We start from the raw sequence: 15,634 nt of genomic DNA, 5'->3' as shown, positions 1-15,634 counted from the left end.
ATACAATAAAGTATGGATTAGATGAAAGGAAAATAAATTTGGATTACAAAATACTGGGTTAGTGATGGCTGGAAAATTGTAGATGGTATCCTTGGGTATCCTTTTAGTATCCAATTCAAAAAGAAAACATCTATTTTTGTTTATTGGGCTTAAGGTGTAAATGTAGATGTAGGACTCTCCCTACTTTTGGCCAGATTACCTGCTGGTACAATCTTGCAGGTATATAATAATCATCAGCACAGAAGTCTGACGGGTATCTGGCATCAAGTAGTAGTAGTTATTTACGAGAAAAATACCAGTTAATAGCATTCAAAATGAATATTATTGGCTCTGTCCTCCAACAAACATTCATACTCCATTCCATTACTGTTGTCCATTGTTTCAAAGGTGGCACACCTTGGTGGCACACCTTAATGGCATCTGAAACAATGAAATCACAGAGCAAATAAATATGTGAATGCTATATTAAGGTTGAAACAAAAAAGTTAACTTGTTTGAAGAAATCATGCACAGAAGGCCCTGGATTCAGAAACCATTTTTAATTTCAACGTGGTGGAATATAGGATCGAGATTTGTCTGCAGAAATAAAATGGAAATAACAACAACACCCCTTCTGCAACTCCCTTGATAACTTCCGCTACCAACATTGATTGTAAATAGGAAAAAGGTTTTCCAGACCTTCACCAGACACTACATTGAAAGATAAGAAAAAAATGGCACTGCAGCTCCAGGTTTAATGAAGAGTACCTGTAGAATGTTCTTGTAAGTAATATATTTTTGTTACTTATTGGAAGTGTTAGTTGATATTGTAGTCAGAAGTAATGATAATGAATCTTTGAATTGTTACCATTACTTAGGACATGCAGTAATGGTTTTTGAGGACAGTATTCAGAACTTGTATGCCTCTGTTATTTTTGTGATTATAGATATTCTGCCCTCATTTATACTGATGTAGCTAAGAGTAATTATTTAGACTTTAGAGAATTTACTGTGGATTCACACCAGTGTAGCAGAGAATAGAATCTGGCCCATATATTTGCCATAGCAATGGTTTTTTAAAATATTAAATAGAAAAGTATTTGGAGTAAGAGTATTGGGGGAAGAAAAGACTTACCCATAACTTTGGGTGCCCAACTGTAAATGCTTTGAGTCTGACTTTTCAGAAACAAACTCTGGCAATTTCATCTGAAGTCAGTAGGTAAACAGTGGGTGCTGAACACTTCTGAAAGTCAGGGTCTGTGTCTCAAGTTGGGCACATAAAATTGTCCCTCTTGAAAACGTTGGCTGTCGTGAATAGAAATGAGGATTTTTTAAGTCTCCACATTAACATACAGCTGTCAGTTGCAATCAGTATTATTATTATGAATTTTTATTACTTTAAACCGCATTAATCTGATTATTCCTAAACATGAAGCCCTTTCATAACAGGTACTTAGTTGTTTTTCTTTGCCACAGAACAGCAATTGAAGAAGGTTTCCTCACATCCAAATAAGACAACAGTGTGGGAAAAGCTGGAAAAGAAATCGTAAGTGTTCAAAGGAAACAGTTTTTGTGGCATTTGTGGCCATGTGAGTGGGAATGCTTTGGCATTTGTGAGAAGAGAATTCTTATGAGTTATCATCAATTAAATATGTAGTACTGTGTTCAGAGCAATGGGCTCTTTATGAGCAGTAAAAAAAAGGCAGAGATGTTTCCAGTGTGATACAATTGCATAAATAGAAAAGTTTTCATTTTTTTTTAATATGTTCTCTCTCTCTTTCAGGAACCAGGGAGATGCACGACAGTCTCCCGCATCTCACCAAAAAAAAAATTTTTTTCTTGCCATTTCCCTTTTTTCTTCAATTGTTCATTATTCCATGTTCATTAACTTCTTATAAAGCTTAAAATAAATGTTTTGGATAACTCGTGGTGGTCTGATTTTCTTTCCTTGGTGTGAAAACGACATGTTTCCCAGGATATAAGATTGCAAAAATGACTTAATTTCTTTTATTTCTTTCTGTCTGTCTTATTTTTTCTTTCTTTTTCCCTGACTGAGCCCAGTTTTCAAATGCTGTCTCTTAAACATGACATTCAAATGCCATTTTCTGTTCAGTCCTTAAAATCCCACCTGGCTTGCAGGATGGGGAATGGTTTTTTGTTTTTATTTTCTGTTCTTGTTTTTATTTTGTATACAGGGACCCAGTGATACACAATGACCATTCCTCTTGCAAGGTAGGCAACTCCTTGTAAGATAGGTTGAATTTTAAGGCTTTAAGCACATTTTAAATGCCTTTGTGCTTCTTGGATATTGGACATACTGTTAAAGAGATGGTGCTTGAAAATTGGGCCTATAATAAGAATTTTAACATACTAAAAATAGCACTTGTCCGTGTCTGCCTCTCTTAGAATTATCTTTTAAGGGTATGATATGTTCATAATATGCAAACATGATCTATATGCACTGGGGTGAAAATACTGAGTCATAAAAGTACATATAAAGCCTGCTTTGAAAAATAGTCTAGATTCCTCTTAATTGTGAATAGATATATGCCAAATACTCTTATGTATCATGTTTTGATGTTTATAGGTGATTGATTTATATGTTTAGTTAATCTGTTGTTACCAGCAAACAGTTTTTATGTTTTAATATTTATTTTTAGATATTTTATCTTTTTCTTGGTCTTCCAGTATAATGGGAGGTATTTCAAAACAAAAACGTTGTATTTCTATCCAATTTTCTTAAAAGGAAACTTTTTTTACATGGTTTGTCTTTACTTTCATGCTGTTCAGAAACTGTAGCTTATTTGGAACTATGTTGTAAAAGCCGGCATTACTTTCTCCTTTTACTACCCACTGAAGTTAAATTTTCTGCATAGTATTTGCACCATGGTAAATGTTTGAGACTGGTGTTATAACTAGGGTGTGATCCTGCAAACTGCTGTTTGAGTGGAGCCCTGTGGCCACATCGAGCATCTTGCAAGTTGGTGGTCCACATTTGTTCCTGATTAATATATATGTCCACTGTGGCAAATTCTCCACCATGGAGCAATTTAAAATTATGTTATCTATGAACATTGGCCTAACTTTGAATAGAAAACTGCAAATATTTTTTATTATGTATAATTTTTTTGGCTCAGGTATCTTTTTAAAAAAGAAACTGTAGAGGCCATTTGAATCTGACATAGACTAGTCACTTAACCTATTCAGTGTTTTAAAACCTTAGCATTACTGTATTCTTCTATTATAAAAGAATTTGTTTGGCAGATTTTGATGGTTTATATTGTTTTCTTATTACAAGCGAAAATCCCAAATTGCAAATTTGGATCTGGATTTTACCCTTCAGGGTGGCGTTTCAGAACCAAGGTTTTGGCTGAGGCCATCTCTGTTATCACCCCATGCACTAAAGAGATGGCTATACTTCAGTCTTCCTTGCTAAATGTTCTTCTTTTGAGCTAATTTTTTGTCCACGCAATCATACATGTATAGGTAACTAAGGCTAACAGTTTCCAGCATGACTGCCTAAAGTTAGTAATGCAATTCTATCTTTAGACACCTGCATAAGTGAGTGGCCTGATTTTTCAGAGGTGATGAACATCTACTGGGCACACAATGGGGATTGCAGGTGTTCAACCCATCACAGTCCAGTCATCTACTTAATTAGATGCCTAACTTTAAGCATGCAAGCTTGTAAACATTGGCCTAGACCCACTGTACTTCACGTACCTAATTTGCACTTACTTCTGATTCTGATCTCTATGCTAAAAACAATGAAAATTCTCCATAAACCAAAAATAATTGCACAGAAGCTGTTAAATTTTTGACAAAAAATAAATGCACATAGTTGACAAACAGATTTTAAAAATACACATGCATTCCAATACCTGTGCATAACTGAGTATACCTTTGATTCCAGTACTATCTAGATGCATCTAGTTGTTCCAAGGGAGGGGTTAGATAATAAGGTATATTTGTCCCGTTGCCATTTGACAAAGACAAATAAGTGCTTTTTGCAGATTCATGACAAGAAAAAAGGAAGCCTACATTGTGTGTGCTAGTGAAAGCAGTGAAACTGAGATGAACTTTGCAATCTTACATTTAGATAAGGCAGTGCATCAAGAATTTGTCTGCTTTAAATACATGAAGGGCTAAGGTTTCAAAAGCATGAAAGTGCGGGAGGGATGGGTGCACTGGATGGCCATCAGTTTTCAAAAGAAAAATGTACATGCAGAATCTTTGAATATGGTTGATTGCAGATGCTAGAAAAGGTGGGTGAAACCACAGCATGAAGATGCAATTGGCATTGCATTAAGTTTTGTATAATTGATTGTGCCTGGCACAGTTTCTGTCTGTATCCATCTTAGGTATTTACAAGGCACCTATCACCTTGGTACCTAAGCAGTTTGAAAAATGCACCTGCAACAGGAGGCATGATGCAGATACAGGCAGAGGCCCAGGTCCAGAGCAGCAGTGGCAGGTCCCAGGAAGCTCCTCAACTGCATTACAGCTGTTGTTGAGCTCCTGGCTACACTTGCTGTGCCCAAGGAACATCTCCACCTACCTGTCAGCAGGAAGACGCTGCCCCACAACTCAAGTCCAACAACTCCATTTGTGGGGAAAACTAAAGATAATGGAAATGGCAACGATCCAGTAGCAGAGGTGAAAAAGAAATTGTGGGATTTGAAAAGGAGGGATTCTTAAAGAGCAGCACACTTCAGGGGAGGGATCCACTGCCAGTCCAAGTGGCAGGTAAGGCACAACACAGGCTTAAGTCTCTCAAATTATCTCAGATGAACAAAAATTAATTAAATACTTCTGCTGTCCCTAGAGTCTGTCTGCTATCCAATGCCCAGTGTAGCCTGTCCTCTGTTCTTGGCTTGCTATCCCTACAGCTGGGTAGGCCTTGCAGTTGTCTTTGGATTACAAACCAGAAAACGCAATGTAAACAATCTCCAGCATTCTAAATATGTTTACTGGCAAACTGGAAGGACTGATACCATGCAAGTGTGACAGCGCCTTTCATGGTGCAAGGACCCAGCACTACAAGGCAGTACTCCAACACCATGATCTTATCCATGCCTCCAGAGACCTGGTATAGTCCTGCCTCCTGGCACTATTTAGCAGACATCCTGCCTGCAGCATCCAGAATATGTAGTTTGCTATATACAGAGCAGGGAATGGGAAAACACACAATAATGAACACAGAGACATGGCAAATGTGTCACTCTGGCCATCAGAAGAAGTTACCGCATTGCATAAGCTACCACATCAGAAAAGACTGATCGAGTGCAACAGGCACATGAAAGTGTCAGTACAGTGTGCACATAATCAGCCAGTCCTGTCTTTTGCCAGAGAAACAGAGGACTCATTTGACAACACAGAGGAGAGGGAGGCCTATAATACTGGCTCGTTAGTCACGATGCACAGGCCAGCTTAAAGAAATAGTCAGGTCCGTTGATAAATGCAATAGAATCAGTAGGCTGAAGCAGAAACCATCCCCCAGAGATCTGATTTTGATTTTGGAAAACAGGTGCATACTGTGTGACCAAACATTAAACTTAAAAGGGCAACGGGCCCTAAACTCCCAGATCCTTGGTATCTTTCCCCGCTCACCATGTGCGCACTCCTTTCTTACTTCCTTACTGGACAAATTGGGCTGTGGCTAAAGTCTCATTGTGTCAGGGCAAGGTGGGATCAGTGACATGTAATGAGTCCAAAATTCATGAGACCATCTAAGCTTGTTGCTTCACCCCTTAAGGTATTTGTATGCTGCCAGGAAATAAAATGACTTTGTCAGAGGTGTAAGCCAGGTGTTTAACTGTGCAGTCTTATGTACCACTGTGAACAAGCAGGCTGCCAAGCTGCCTTATGTGTGTACAGGCATTATTTGATTGGATGCAAGTTATCATTGAGGTCAGAGGGAGTCTCGACAGTTCCTCACATTTCCCTTTGCCATTGGCATTGCATCATGGGCAGCCACAACATGGTGCTTGTGCCCACTATGTTTAAAACTTCTTTTAAAAAGAGAGAAATGTTGTTTAAGCCAGTTAGGAACAGAATTGGTTTGTTGATTCACATTTTGTTAGATATTTATGGTCTCTGTTGCACCAATGACCTGGCATATTTACTGTTGCTCGTGAGGAGTCAGCCCATTGCCAGGAGGTGGGGTTGAGGCAGTTAGTTCAGGTAACAGTTTAACTTTGATTTTAATCCTCCTGTCACCAGTTGTCAGGGCAGTGAGCCACTTGGCCATCCATTCCTCCAGCTGAGCAGTACAGTTTCTAGGCAAACCGAATTTTCCATTTCCACTATGGTAGCTGACACACCACTTTCACAGTTCCAATATAGCAGCTGGTGCCATTATATTAATGAGTTCCAGTCTGAATTTATCAGGGCAACCTTTAGTCATCAAGGAAAGGATTTCTTGGGCAGAAACTGATACCTTCGACACTGGTGTGAGCTCTTGACCCTGAGCTAAAGTTTCCATGATTGCCCTGCAATGAATGAAAGTATGTGTAAGGCTATGCCTGTGATGCCCCCATGCCCATATTTAATAAAGCTTACAAAAACATAGTTACTTGAGTTGGTTGAGTGCTTTGTTATGAATAATATAAGTTATGAATTTAGTCCCTTTTTCATTAGTGGCTAGTTAGCAAACCTATCCCAGTATCTGTGAATGTATTCATTATTCATAAGTATTCGCCAATAGTTTTAATAACTATCTATCAGTCCATTAGTTATTCACAAACTGTTTAGAATATTTGTCATTTGTGTGATGATGATACTATGCCAGATGATACCGTTTCAGCTCCCTGACTTGGAGACAGAAAATATTTAAGTAGGAGAATGACAAATTGTAAACTTTCATAATTCCGTTTTTAGAGAAATAACCACTTGTGCTAATATTTGTGAAACTTTCCAGGGTCACGGACACTTTCATAAATATCTGACAGGTGCCCAAATATGTGCGAACAACAAAAATAATGCCCCCCCACCAATCAAACTAAACTAAGTGATGTTGACAAAAATATTCACAAATTAGTGGGGGGGTTTCAGTTTTTACTCTTTTTAAAAAACATTATTTGACTCGTTCTATTATTTACCATTGTTAGGAGGGCTCTGTTCAAAGTGCTTGTCAGGAGAATGGAGTATTCAAATATGGGGAAATTTCTGATGATGTATCAAAAGAATGACTCATTTTGTATGACCAATGGCACAACTAAAATATATATTCCCTTTATCTCTCTGATTCCAAACAAATTAACTGGAATGTGTGTTTGCTTTGTGTGGTAAAAAGAAGTCCCCTGTTTTTGCATGTCTACTCTAATAGAGAAGTGTTGAGAATTAATTTCATGGTCCTACACTGTAGCTGCTAAAAGATATTTGCTAAAATATAAAAGCTGTGGCTGTCTTAGGGGAAATAGAATTGCAAAGGCAGCAGGGTATTACAGAGGGATAATGTCAAAGTCCCTTTCAAAATGTTCATGCAGTGGAAGAGCCAATGATTGCATGACAACTTGTCCCTGATATTCATTTCCATAAGGAGCTCATACCTTTTTACAAATACGATCTCATCCTCACTTTCCATAAAACATGCAACTGGACAGTCCAATCAGACACAGACCGAATGTGAATACTTTGAATGTGAATACTTTAAAGTAGTGAATATATTAAATGCACAAATAATATCCAGCATAAAAATTAATAAAATTAAATAATTATATTAAATCATTAACTGTAAGTAGCCCTTTAGATAAATATAGTACTCAAGGCATTCAGATAGTGAGTGATGAGGACCCTAATGATAATCTAGACAGACAGGGATCAGTGTATAAATGTGCTGATAGAGGGATCCTTGGGTCTCTGAGAAGGGGTCCTAAAAACCAAGAACAAAAATATATATAAAAATCACCCCAGGAACTCCTGAACAAACAATAAACCCATTAACAAAAATGATTAATCTGATCTCAAAAGCACCCATCAGACAGAAATGCACAACTCCAGCTGAAGTTCTTAAGAGTAGCACATGGTGTGTATCAAAGAGCAGAATGTAGTCCTTAAAGAGCAGTGTTTTCCTAGATTGAGGTGCCAGGGCATAGTTATGGCATCCTAGCACCAACACTACAGAACAACCAGTTAGTACTGATCAGCAGCTGTTGTTACTTAGATGTGATAGTCTTACAGTGGTGCTTCCACATATCCCTTGCCTGAGAGTGAAAAATGCAGGCTCTTTGGGCTAAATTATTGTATTATTTAGCTGAACAGCCCCAGATAAATTTCTTATAATCAAATTGTCTCCCCAAAACATGTGATAGACTCATTACTTATTTGTTTCAAGCATGAAAAGGGTGAGGGTTCCAGCCACAAATGTGAACAAATCAGAAATGGTGCTGAGTAGATCCTACTGTAATGAGAGCCGATGATTGATGTGCGTGCAAAAAGTCTAGTCATTTTCAGTTGGTGGGAGTATATTTTTATATATGGGTGGATTTAGATTAAGCACATTTGCAATGTCCTCTTCAATAGCATAATTAACCACTCCTCCTTCCATATTAAATTGTGCACAGGGAAGCACTTGCACCCACATTTCCACCAAACGTCCTCAGTCAAGGGAAGACACAGCCAGGAGAGAGCAAAATGAAGTTTATCTTACATGGAAAAAAAAAATCCTGGTGAGCAATGTCCTCAAATAGGATCACGTACTGTTTGGAGAAAGCAGTGAGAAAATAATGCATACAGAAAAGATAAGGCTTGGGAGGCCATTGCTCACAGGATAAATGCTGTTGGCAACCACCGTTGCTCAACAGCTATGATTGGGGGGGGAACCCAAAACACTGGGGGTGGAGGGGTGATATGAAACGTCGGACAAAAGAGAAGATAGCCAGCAGTGCTTCAGAACAGCAAAGGGCTACCACACAGGCCAGTGGTGGAGCACATCTGACACCACAGGAGACTCAATTGGACAATTGACCCTGAGCTCATCACAGGGATTTCTGACTGTGACACCACTGCAATTCATAGGTGAGCTTTTTGAGAGGTTCACTGACACTTTGTCACAATCACAATGAGGTGTATTGGTAGTTATGCCGTGGGATCCAGCACAGTTGTGTGTGTTATGGGTGCAGGACAATGTGCACTTATATAAAGTGGTTAGTAACTTCAACTGCCACATACCCAGTTCAGCCACTAAACTTTAGTCTGCCCTTCCGTTTGCCCAAACACAAACACTGTGGTTTTCCCAATTGGCTTCTTTCTATGTGTTGTCCAATGCATGTAGATTCCTCCATCTTCCTGGCCTCAGATACAGTGGTTGTTGCTCCTCTATTTGATTGCCAGATGTCACTGGGGAACAAGATGGGGAGGTTCCTGGATGCTCGGGGCAACCCAGACGTCAGAGAGCGAGCTCACCCTCCACGCCTGAACAAGAACAGGAATCTTCAGAGCCTGCTTCCGATGAAGATTCACCAGCCAGAACTACAGAGAGTTGGCAGTGGCCATTGTCGTCATCAGAAACGCACAGCAACGTTGGGGAAGATTTTGAGGGATTTCAAACACCGGAGCGGACTCCAGAGTGTACAATGGACATACAGTCTCCTGGGGATCAGTCACTCAGTAGGACTCCTCAGTTTGAAAGTGACTCTCCTGAGGAGGAGGGGAATGATGAAATGAATGAAGAGCACCATGGTGTTCAGCCTGTCCCTAGGGATCAGGGTTGGAGAGGGCAGCCCCACCTAACAGAGGGGGAAAGGCTGTTGATGGAAACCAACAGTAGGATTGTGCAGCTGCTGGAAAATATCAAGAGGGAGCATGCACAGTCCATGGGTCTCATGTCACAGTCCATGGGCCGCATGGAGCTGCAGCTAGGCATTGTGGCTACATCCACAAGAGCCATCCATAACTACCTGTCTGAGATTTTAGCTTTCCTCAAACAGCCAAGGACACAGGTCCTTGAAACACGTATCTCCCAAAGAGCCACCCCCCATGTTGAGTTAACCAGTGCCTCGACATGGACTGGTGAGGATGCAGTGGCAGCCTCCACTGTATACTTACCAGGGGATCAAGGAACAAGTGTCTCTCAAGAACCACCACAGGCCACTGTGCCTCGTCGCAGTGGCCGGCTGCAGAGAGCCATAACTGAGAGGGCCTCGTTGCCCATGCCTACACGCCAGGCAAAAGGGGGAGGGAAGAAAAAATAATCACAATAATGATAGGATTTTTAGGGTTTTTTTTATGTGCCTGTCCTTTTAATTCTTAGCCATAAGGCCATGAGTGGCAGAACTCAACCATTTCTACATTTTGGCTAACATTGTATTCTGGCTGACTAGATTAGTCTAACATTTTGTAGTTTATATTTGCATTGTTAACAATGTGTGCTGCTGGTATTTGAAGAACATTTGCCTCTGTTCTTTCACTTTAGCCTCATGAGAGCATTTTTTTACACTGTGCCAGGCATTCATTGCTTTTCTTACAAATACAAGTCATTTCTTGAGGCAGCTGTTTTTTGAGTTTTTTTTTCTTCATTACCCCCATCCCCTCTGAGCAAGCATTATGGACTTCGTGGTAAGTATACAGGTCTTGGCAATACTAGCCTCAGAAACTGTGTTCAATCAGTCTTTGCCTGGTGTTTCTGGCATGCTGGCCTGAGGTGTTGGGGTTAGCCTGTAAGTGCCTTTTTGGATCATGATCATTCTTATCCTCTGTGGGTCTGACAAGGTCAATCTCTAGCCCTTCAGGTGGAGCTAATCCACATCTCTTGGCTATGTTGTGTAATATGCAGTCTTGCCAGGATTATATGGTATATTGTGGGGCCTGTACAGTAATGTGCCACTAGGCACCTGACTCTCATTTTTAGAGTTTCTTCTTCGATGCATCTGGTGGCTTGTTGGGTGGGCAGCATTATAATTTTCCTCTGAGAGAGTCAGGGGATTTGGAACAGGAGTCATTAGCCATGTCTTTATGGGATAAGTACATTTTCTTCAACAAATAAATATATTATTGTGGGGAGACCAACCCTAGTAATACCACAGATATTAATTTAAACATCACAATGCTACTTACCTAGCAGCCAGACCTCCTGAGAACGTAAGAGTCATGACATGCTGTTGGGCACTGTGCTACTACGTCTGTGATTAAAACTTTTGCATCACAAATGACCTGCACACTGATAGAATGGAACTCCTCCCCGTCCCTTTAGGCCATCTAATTTCCTGAGGGGAGAGTGCCCTGAGCAAAATATAGGTGTGATCAGTAGCACGCAGGACATATGGAAAATGCACTTTGGAATACAATTATTTTATGACTGTTGGTGCTGTCTCTCTCAGGGAAATTTAATACAGTGGCACTCAGAAATTGCTGCATGCATGCAGAGGCATCAGACTGGCTTATACTTGTGATATCTCTGTGGTCCTCTGAAAGGTTCCAGTTATCAAGAGCCCCTTGAGCAGTCTCAGGTGTAGCATGGCACCTGTGTTTGACTCTCCAGATCCCCATGTAAGTTTTCATTAAAATTCAGGAGAGTTTGATTGTCAGACGTACTGAATTTCTCCTCTGACAAATGTTGGACATTAATCTTTGTCCTAAAAATCCTGTCCTATGGATGCATTCGGGCTGTACTCTGGCTGCTTGAGCCAGTGGACACTTCTCTTCCCTTTCCCCTTCTCTGAGACTGAAGTTGGTCAAAATGTGAGCAGGAAACATTTTACTACTGTATTAATTAGCCACAAACTGCTCCTCATAACAGTTTGTTTTGCTTGTGGCTGCATTTTGCTAAATGACTGGGTTAATGATGAAATGCCACTGGTGTGGGCTGACCCCTGGTGTAGGCATGTTGCAGATACATTTTCTAGTTCAAAATATTTCTCCTATGACCAACTGCATGTAGGCGCTCACCCTTTAAGAATTCCATTTGGGTCCACTTTCTTGGCCATGCCACCAACACACCACTCATGCCAGGTGTAAATTCTTGCACCTGCATTTCATTTGCGCCCCATCTGTGCCTCTTCTAAATTTTGTTTTGTTAAAATTGTTTATATAGGTAGCCTCATAAATAAATACATTTCCAATATCATCATGTGAGAGCCCCTCTTAGTGGTGCAAGAATACATATTACAAAAATATGTCAAAACACAAAAAAGGAGAGGGGGGAGGAGAAGTCCACTAGCAAAGTTGACAAAAAGTGTTCCAATGTGCTGCCTTTTGGAAATGCATTACTGGCACAAACATGGTTTGCACACTACTACTGCGGACGTGAACAACCTATTTTAAGAGTACAGCCCTTTGAAAAATTTGCCCTAAATATCTACTTTTTATTTATTTTGGATGAGTTTATAGTGGAATTACATAGAAGTCAAGAAAAGGCCAGTTGACTCTCTTGACATAGGTAGCACATATCTAATAATGTAATGAAAATGTATTTATTTACATAGTGCTGTCACTTTAAAAGTGTGGTGGAATGTGGGGGCCATATATTAAGATTCTGGTGTATTCTGCAGGACCCGCCATGTAGCTGCTACCATTTTGGATTACTTTTACTCCACCCCACATACACCCTAGCTGCTTTGGAAGCTTCAAAATTTTTGTTCTAGTTTTAAAATGCCATCTTACTGTTCTACATTTGTGCTCTGATCAAAGACAGCAGTGCAAAAGGACAAGTTGGGCATCATTTGCAACACTGCCTCTACTGCAGTTAGAACCACTGCTAGGTGCAAGATGCCCCTAAAAAGACTTTTTTTGCAGAACAACTTAATCATATCAACTTCTCCCTCCCCACTCCAACTTGCTTCAGCTGTTCTCAGCTACGACTGGAAAGGAACCAAATACAATTTGAATGGGAGCAGCTATAGGGTGAGAAGGACTGAAGAGCTGACAACATTAAAGCTGTAAAATCGCAAAGAATAAAGTTCCCCACAAGCTGATGTGGTAGCAATATCAGATTTTGTTAGGAAATCTGTACAAACTGATATTGTGGTCAGGTCAAATACTAAGATCTGACTTCCAGTATTGTCTTGCAAAATCAGTACAGTTGGAGATTATGTATGTTTCATCCCCTAAATGAATATTTCCATGCTTTTCAAGTGTCTGTCATAGCCTCATCATTCTTTCCCTGTAGTTTTTTTGTTGTCTGAATAGGTGTATGGTTATGTGTCTGTTCAAAATAAAGGGAATACGTTTTTATATGGTATATTTGTTATTTACAGATTTTGGGTGTCTAGGGCTTCAGTCCCCAAAACACCCCTCTGTCTGGATCCCAAGAACAAGTATTTGGTCTTCTGGGATCATATACAGGGCTGGAGAGATGTAACATGAAATTCCCATGCCCTTGTTGCGATCAATGGTAGATACCCCTAAACTTGATTCTGCAACCTAGCCATATTTTTTTCTGTGTAGCTCAAATGCTTAAGGCTAAATCCATGGCTTTCTGATACCTTTTGCCCATCAGAAGGTTACAGGTATTTTCTTCTGGAAAGTGCACAGTTTGAATTACTGTTAAGACCATATGGAATGTGATTTTTAAAAAATGTTTATTTTATTTGCTTGTGAAGGTTTTAAGCGTGTGTTTTTTTTCTCTCCTCCCCCTGGATGGTCTATTATGTGAAAAGAAATAAAGCAAATAAAAAATGTAGTAATAACTCCAGTGGAAAGCAGACAGTAATACTTCCGAGTAAGCCAGCCACCTACAACATTCAACTTAATAATTCTAGCAGGCGTTCCTCTCCTGCTCTCTTCCTGTCACCCAGTGCTCCAAAAGTCTCCTCTCCAGAGCAACAGTCTTCCAAGCAGAGAAGGCTGAATGTAGTTCCTCCATTTATGCACCAGCCAGAGCTGCTGTTTAGGGAGAGACAAATCTCTCTTCCTCTTGCCTACTTCCTGTCCCTTACCACACTCCTAGAGTCTGAGGTGGCTGCTTTTCCAGTGAGGGATCAAGTTCAAATCTGATACTTTGCATGGTGGTGCCACTTCTAGACCACTGCACAGCTGTTTTTAAGTCGGTAATAACCTAATGCACTAGTTTTTATTTTCTCCTAAACTAAATTATCAAACCTTTGAGATGCAGACATACCATACTTAATTCCTGAAAAGTAAGGTGTGGCTTGACTAATGCTTGTAAAAATTTTAAGTTGTGGAAGCCTAAGACCAGAGGAGCTACCAGGCTAAGGAATCACTTCTAGTTGGTTCTAGTACATCACTTCTGTGAATACACATAGGTTGTGTGACTGGTGCCCTATTGCTTTAGAGAAATTAAAAAGAAAAATGCCATCCTAGCTTAGCATGATTACCGGCCTTGGGGTAGTACATATAGTGCCAGTTTGTAATCTGTGAGTTCACAGGAACAAAAGATAGGGTGAAAGGGGCATTGCGAAGGCTATTGGTTAGAGCATAAGTTTTGGATTCTAGTCCAAGTTCAGAGACTGAATCATTCAGTGACCTTAGGCAAGTAACTTAATTACTCCGTGCCTCAATTTCCCAACCTGTAATAAGGGAGTTGTAAGACTATGGTTGATTGCATAGTGATTTGAGATCCTTGGACTTAAGGCATTATATTAGTGCTAAAAATATTAAATACTATTACTGCTGCATTTGGTTTATAGTCACAACTGGAGATGGGCCTGGGTCCAAACATTCCTGAACTTGGAGGGATCTCACATGTTCACAGATGGTTCCTATCACTATATAGCATGCTGAATCAAAATCCCAGTTCTGAACCACTGTTCCCCAGAGTTGGGAAAGTTCTGATCCAGATTGGAATTTTCCCTATTGGGCCCATTTCTGACCACAAATATATGATTGTTTTAACCAAAACTAATATAAAGCACATTTAAAATTTAATTAAACAGAGAGACATGGAGCAGTTTCCAATAATGCTAAATTATATTGTTTAATAGACTGACATGATGAATAGATTAGAAAGTAATTACTGGAGAAGAAGAATAGACATAAAGAGCACTTTTGAAGTACTTGTTATTGTCCAAAATATCACTGAAATTCTGGTGACTAAGTACTGTCTGCTTATCGCTATGTGAAACAGTGCTCTATGGGTTCATTATCTCTAAAGGTCTTCTTTCCGTTTCTATATAGATATTCTCCCTTCACATTTTGAAGGTTTGAAGAAGAGGATTGTTTTTCGAGTCACACTAAGTAAACATTAAATGCATGCAGGCTTAAAACTAAAGCATGCATGTTACGCAGCAGCAATAAATAAGTGCTCGGCTTGCACGACTTTTGATGCTCAAGCATTGCCTTGTTAAAATGCCAAAAAAAAAAAAAAGCCACCCTTTTTCTTTGCATTTTTTTGAAAAGTAAAACTCTTCCTTTGACCTTGCAATAGATTAGATTTTCAGTCTTTGGACAAATTATATTTATTTTAGTGAATACTTTTATGTTACAGATAAAGTGGATGAAATTGTACCAGTTTCCAAGCCATCAAGAATTACAGACAATGTAACTGTGGACTCAAGAGTGGCAACGATTAAACCGCGGCCTTCCAGTAGATGCTTTCCTTCAGCTACAGATATGAATGTGAGTGGTAACTACTAAATTCTTGCTTTCACTTATGAAGCTGTGGTTCTAATTAGTTAGGGTGACCTGATGTCCCGATTTTATAGGGACAGTCCCGATTTTTGGGTCTTTTTCTTATATAGGCTCCTATTACCTCCCACCC

General features: G+C 39.7%; 1 protein-coding gene across 1 annotated transcript in view; it reads left to right on the top strand.

Moving 5' to 3' along the window:
* Window positions 1–15,634, top strand: part of SHANK2 (SH3 and multiple ankyrin repeat domains 2) — a 561,458-nt gene that overhangs the window by 524,057 nt on the left and 21,767 nt on the right. The window contains exon 20 of the mRNA XM_029911481.1: window positions 15,362–15,492. Within this exon, the coding sequence (XP_029767341.1) occupies window positions 15,362–15,492 (131 nt within the window). The remainder of the gene's footprint in view (window positions 1–15,361; window positions 15,493–15,634) is intronic.

The sequence above is a fragment of the Terrapene carolina genome, unplaced genomic scaffold (assembly GCF_002925995.2).
Source record: "Terrapene carolina triunguis isolate 2854851 unplaced genomic scaffold, T_m_triunguis-2.0 Scaffold96, whole genome shotgun sequence".
Classification (NCBI taxonomy): domain Eukaryota; kingdom Metazoa; phylum Chordata; order Testudines; family Emydidae; genus Terrapene; species Terrapene triunguis.
The sequence above is the reverse complement of the archived record's forward strand: the minus strand, read 5'-3'. Positions and strand labels throughout refer to the sequence as shown.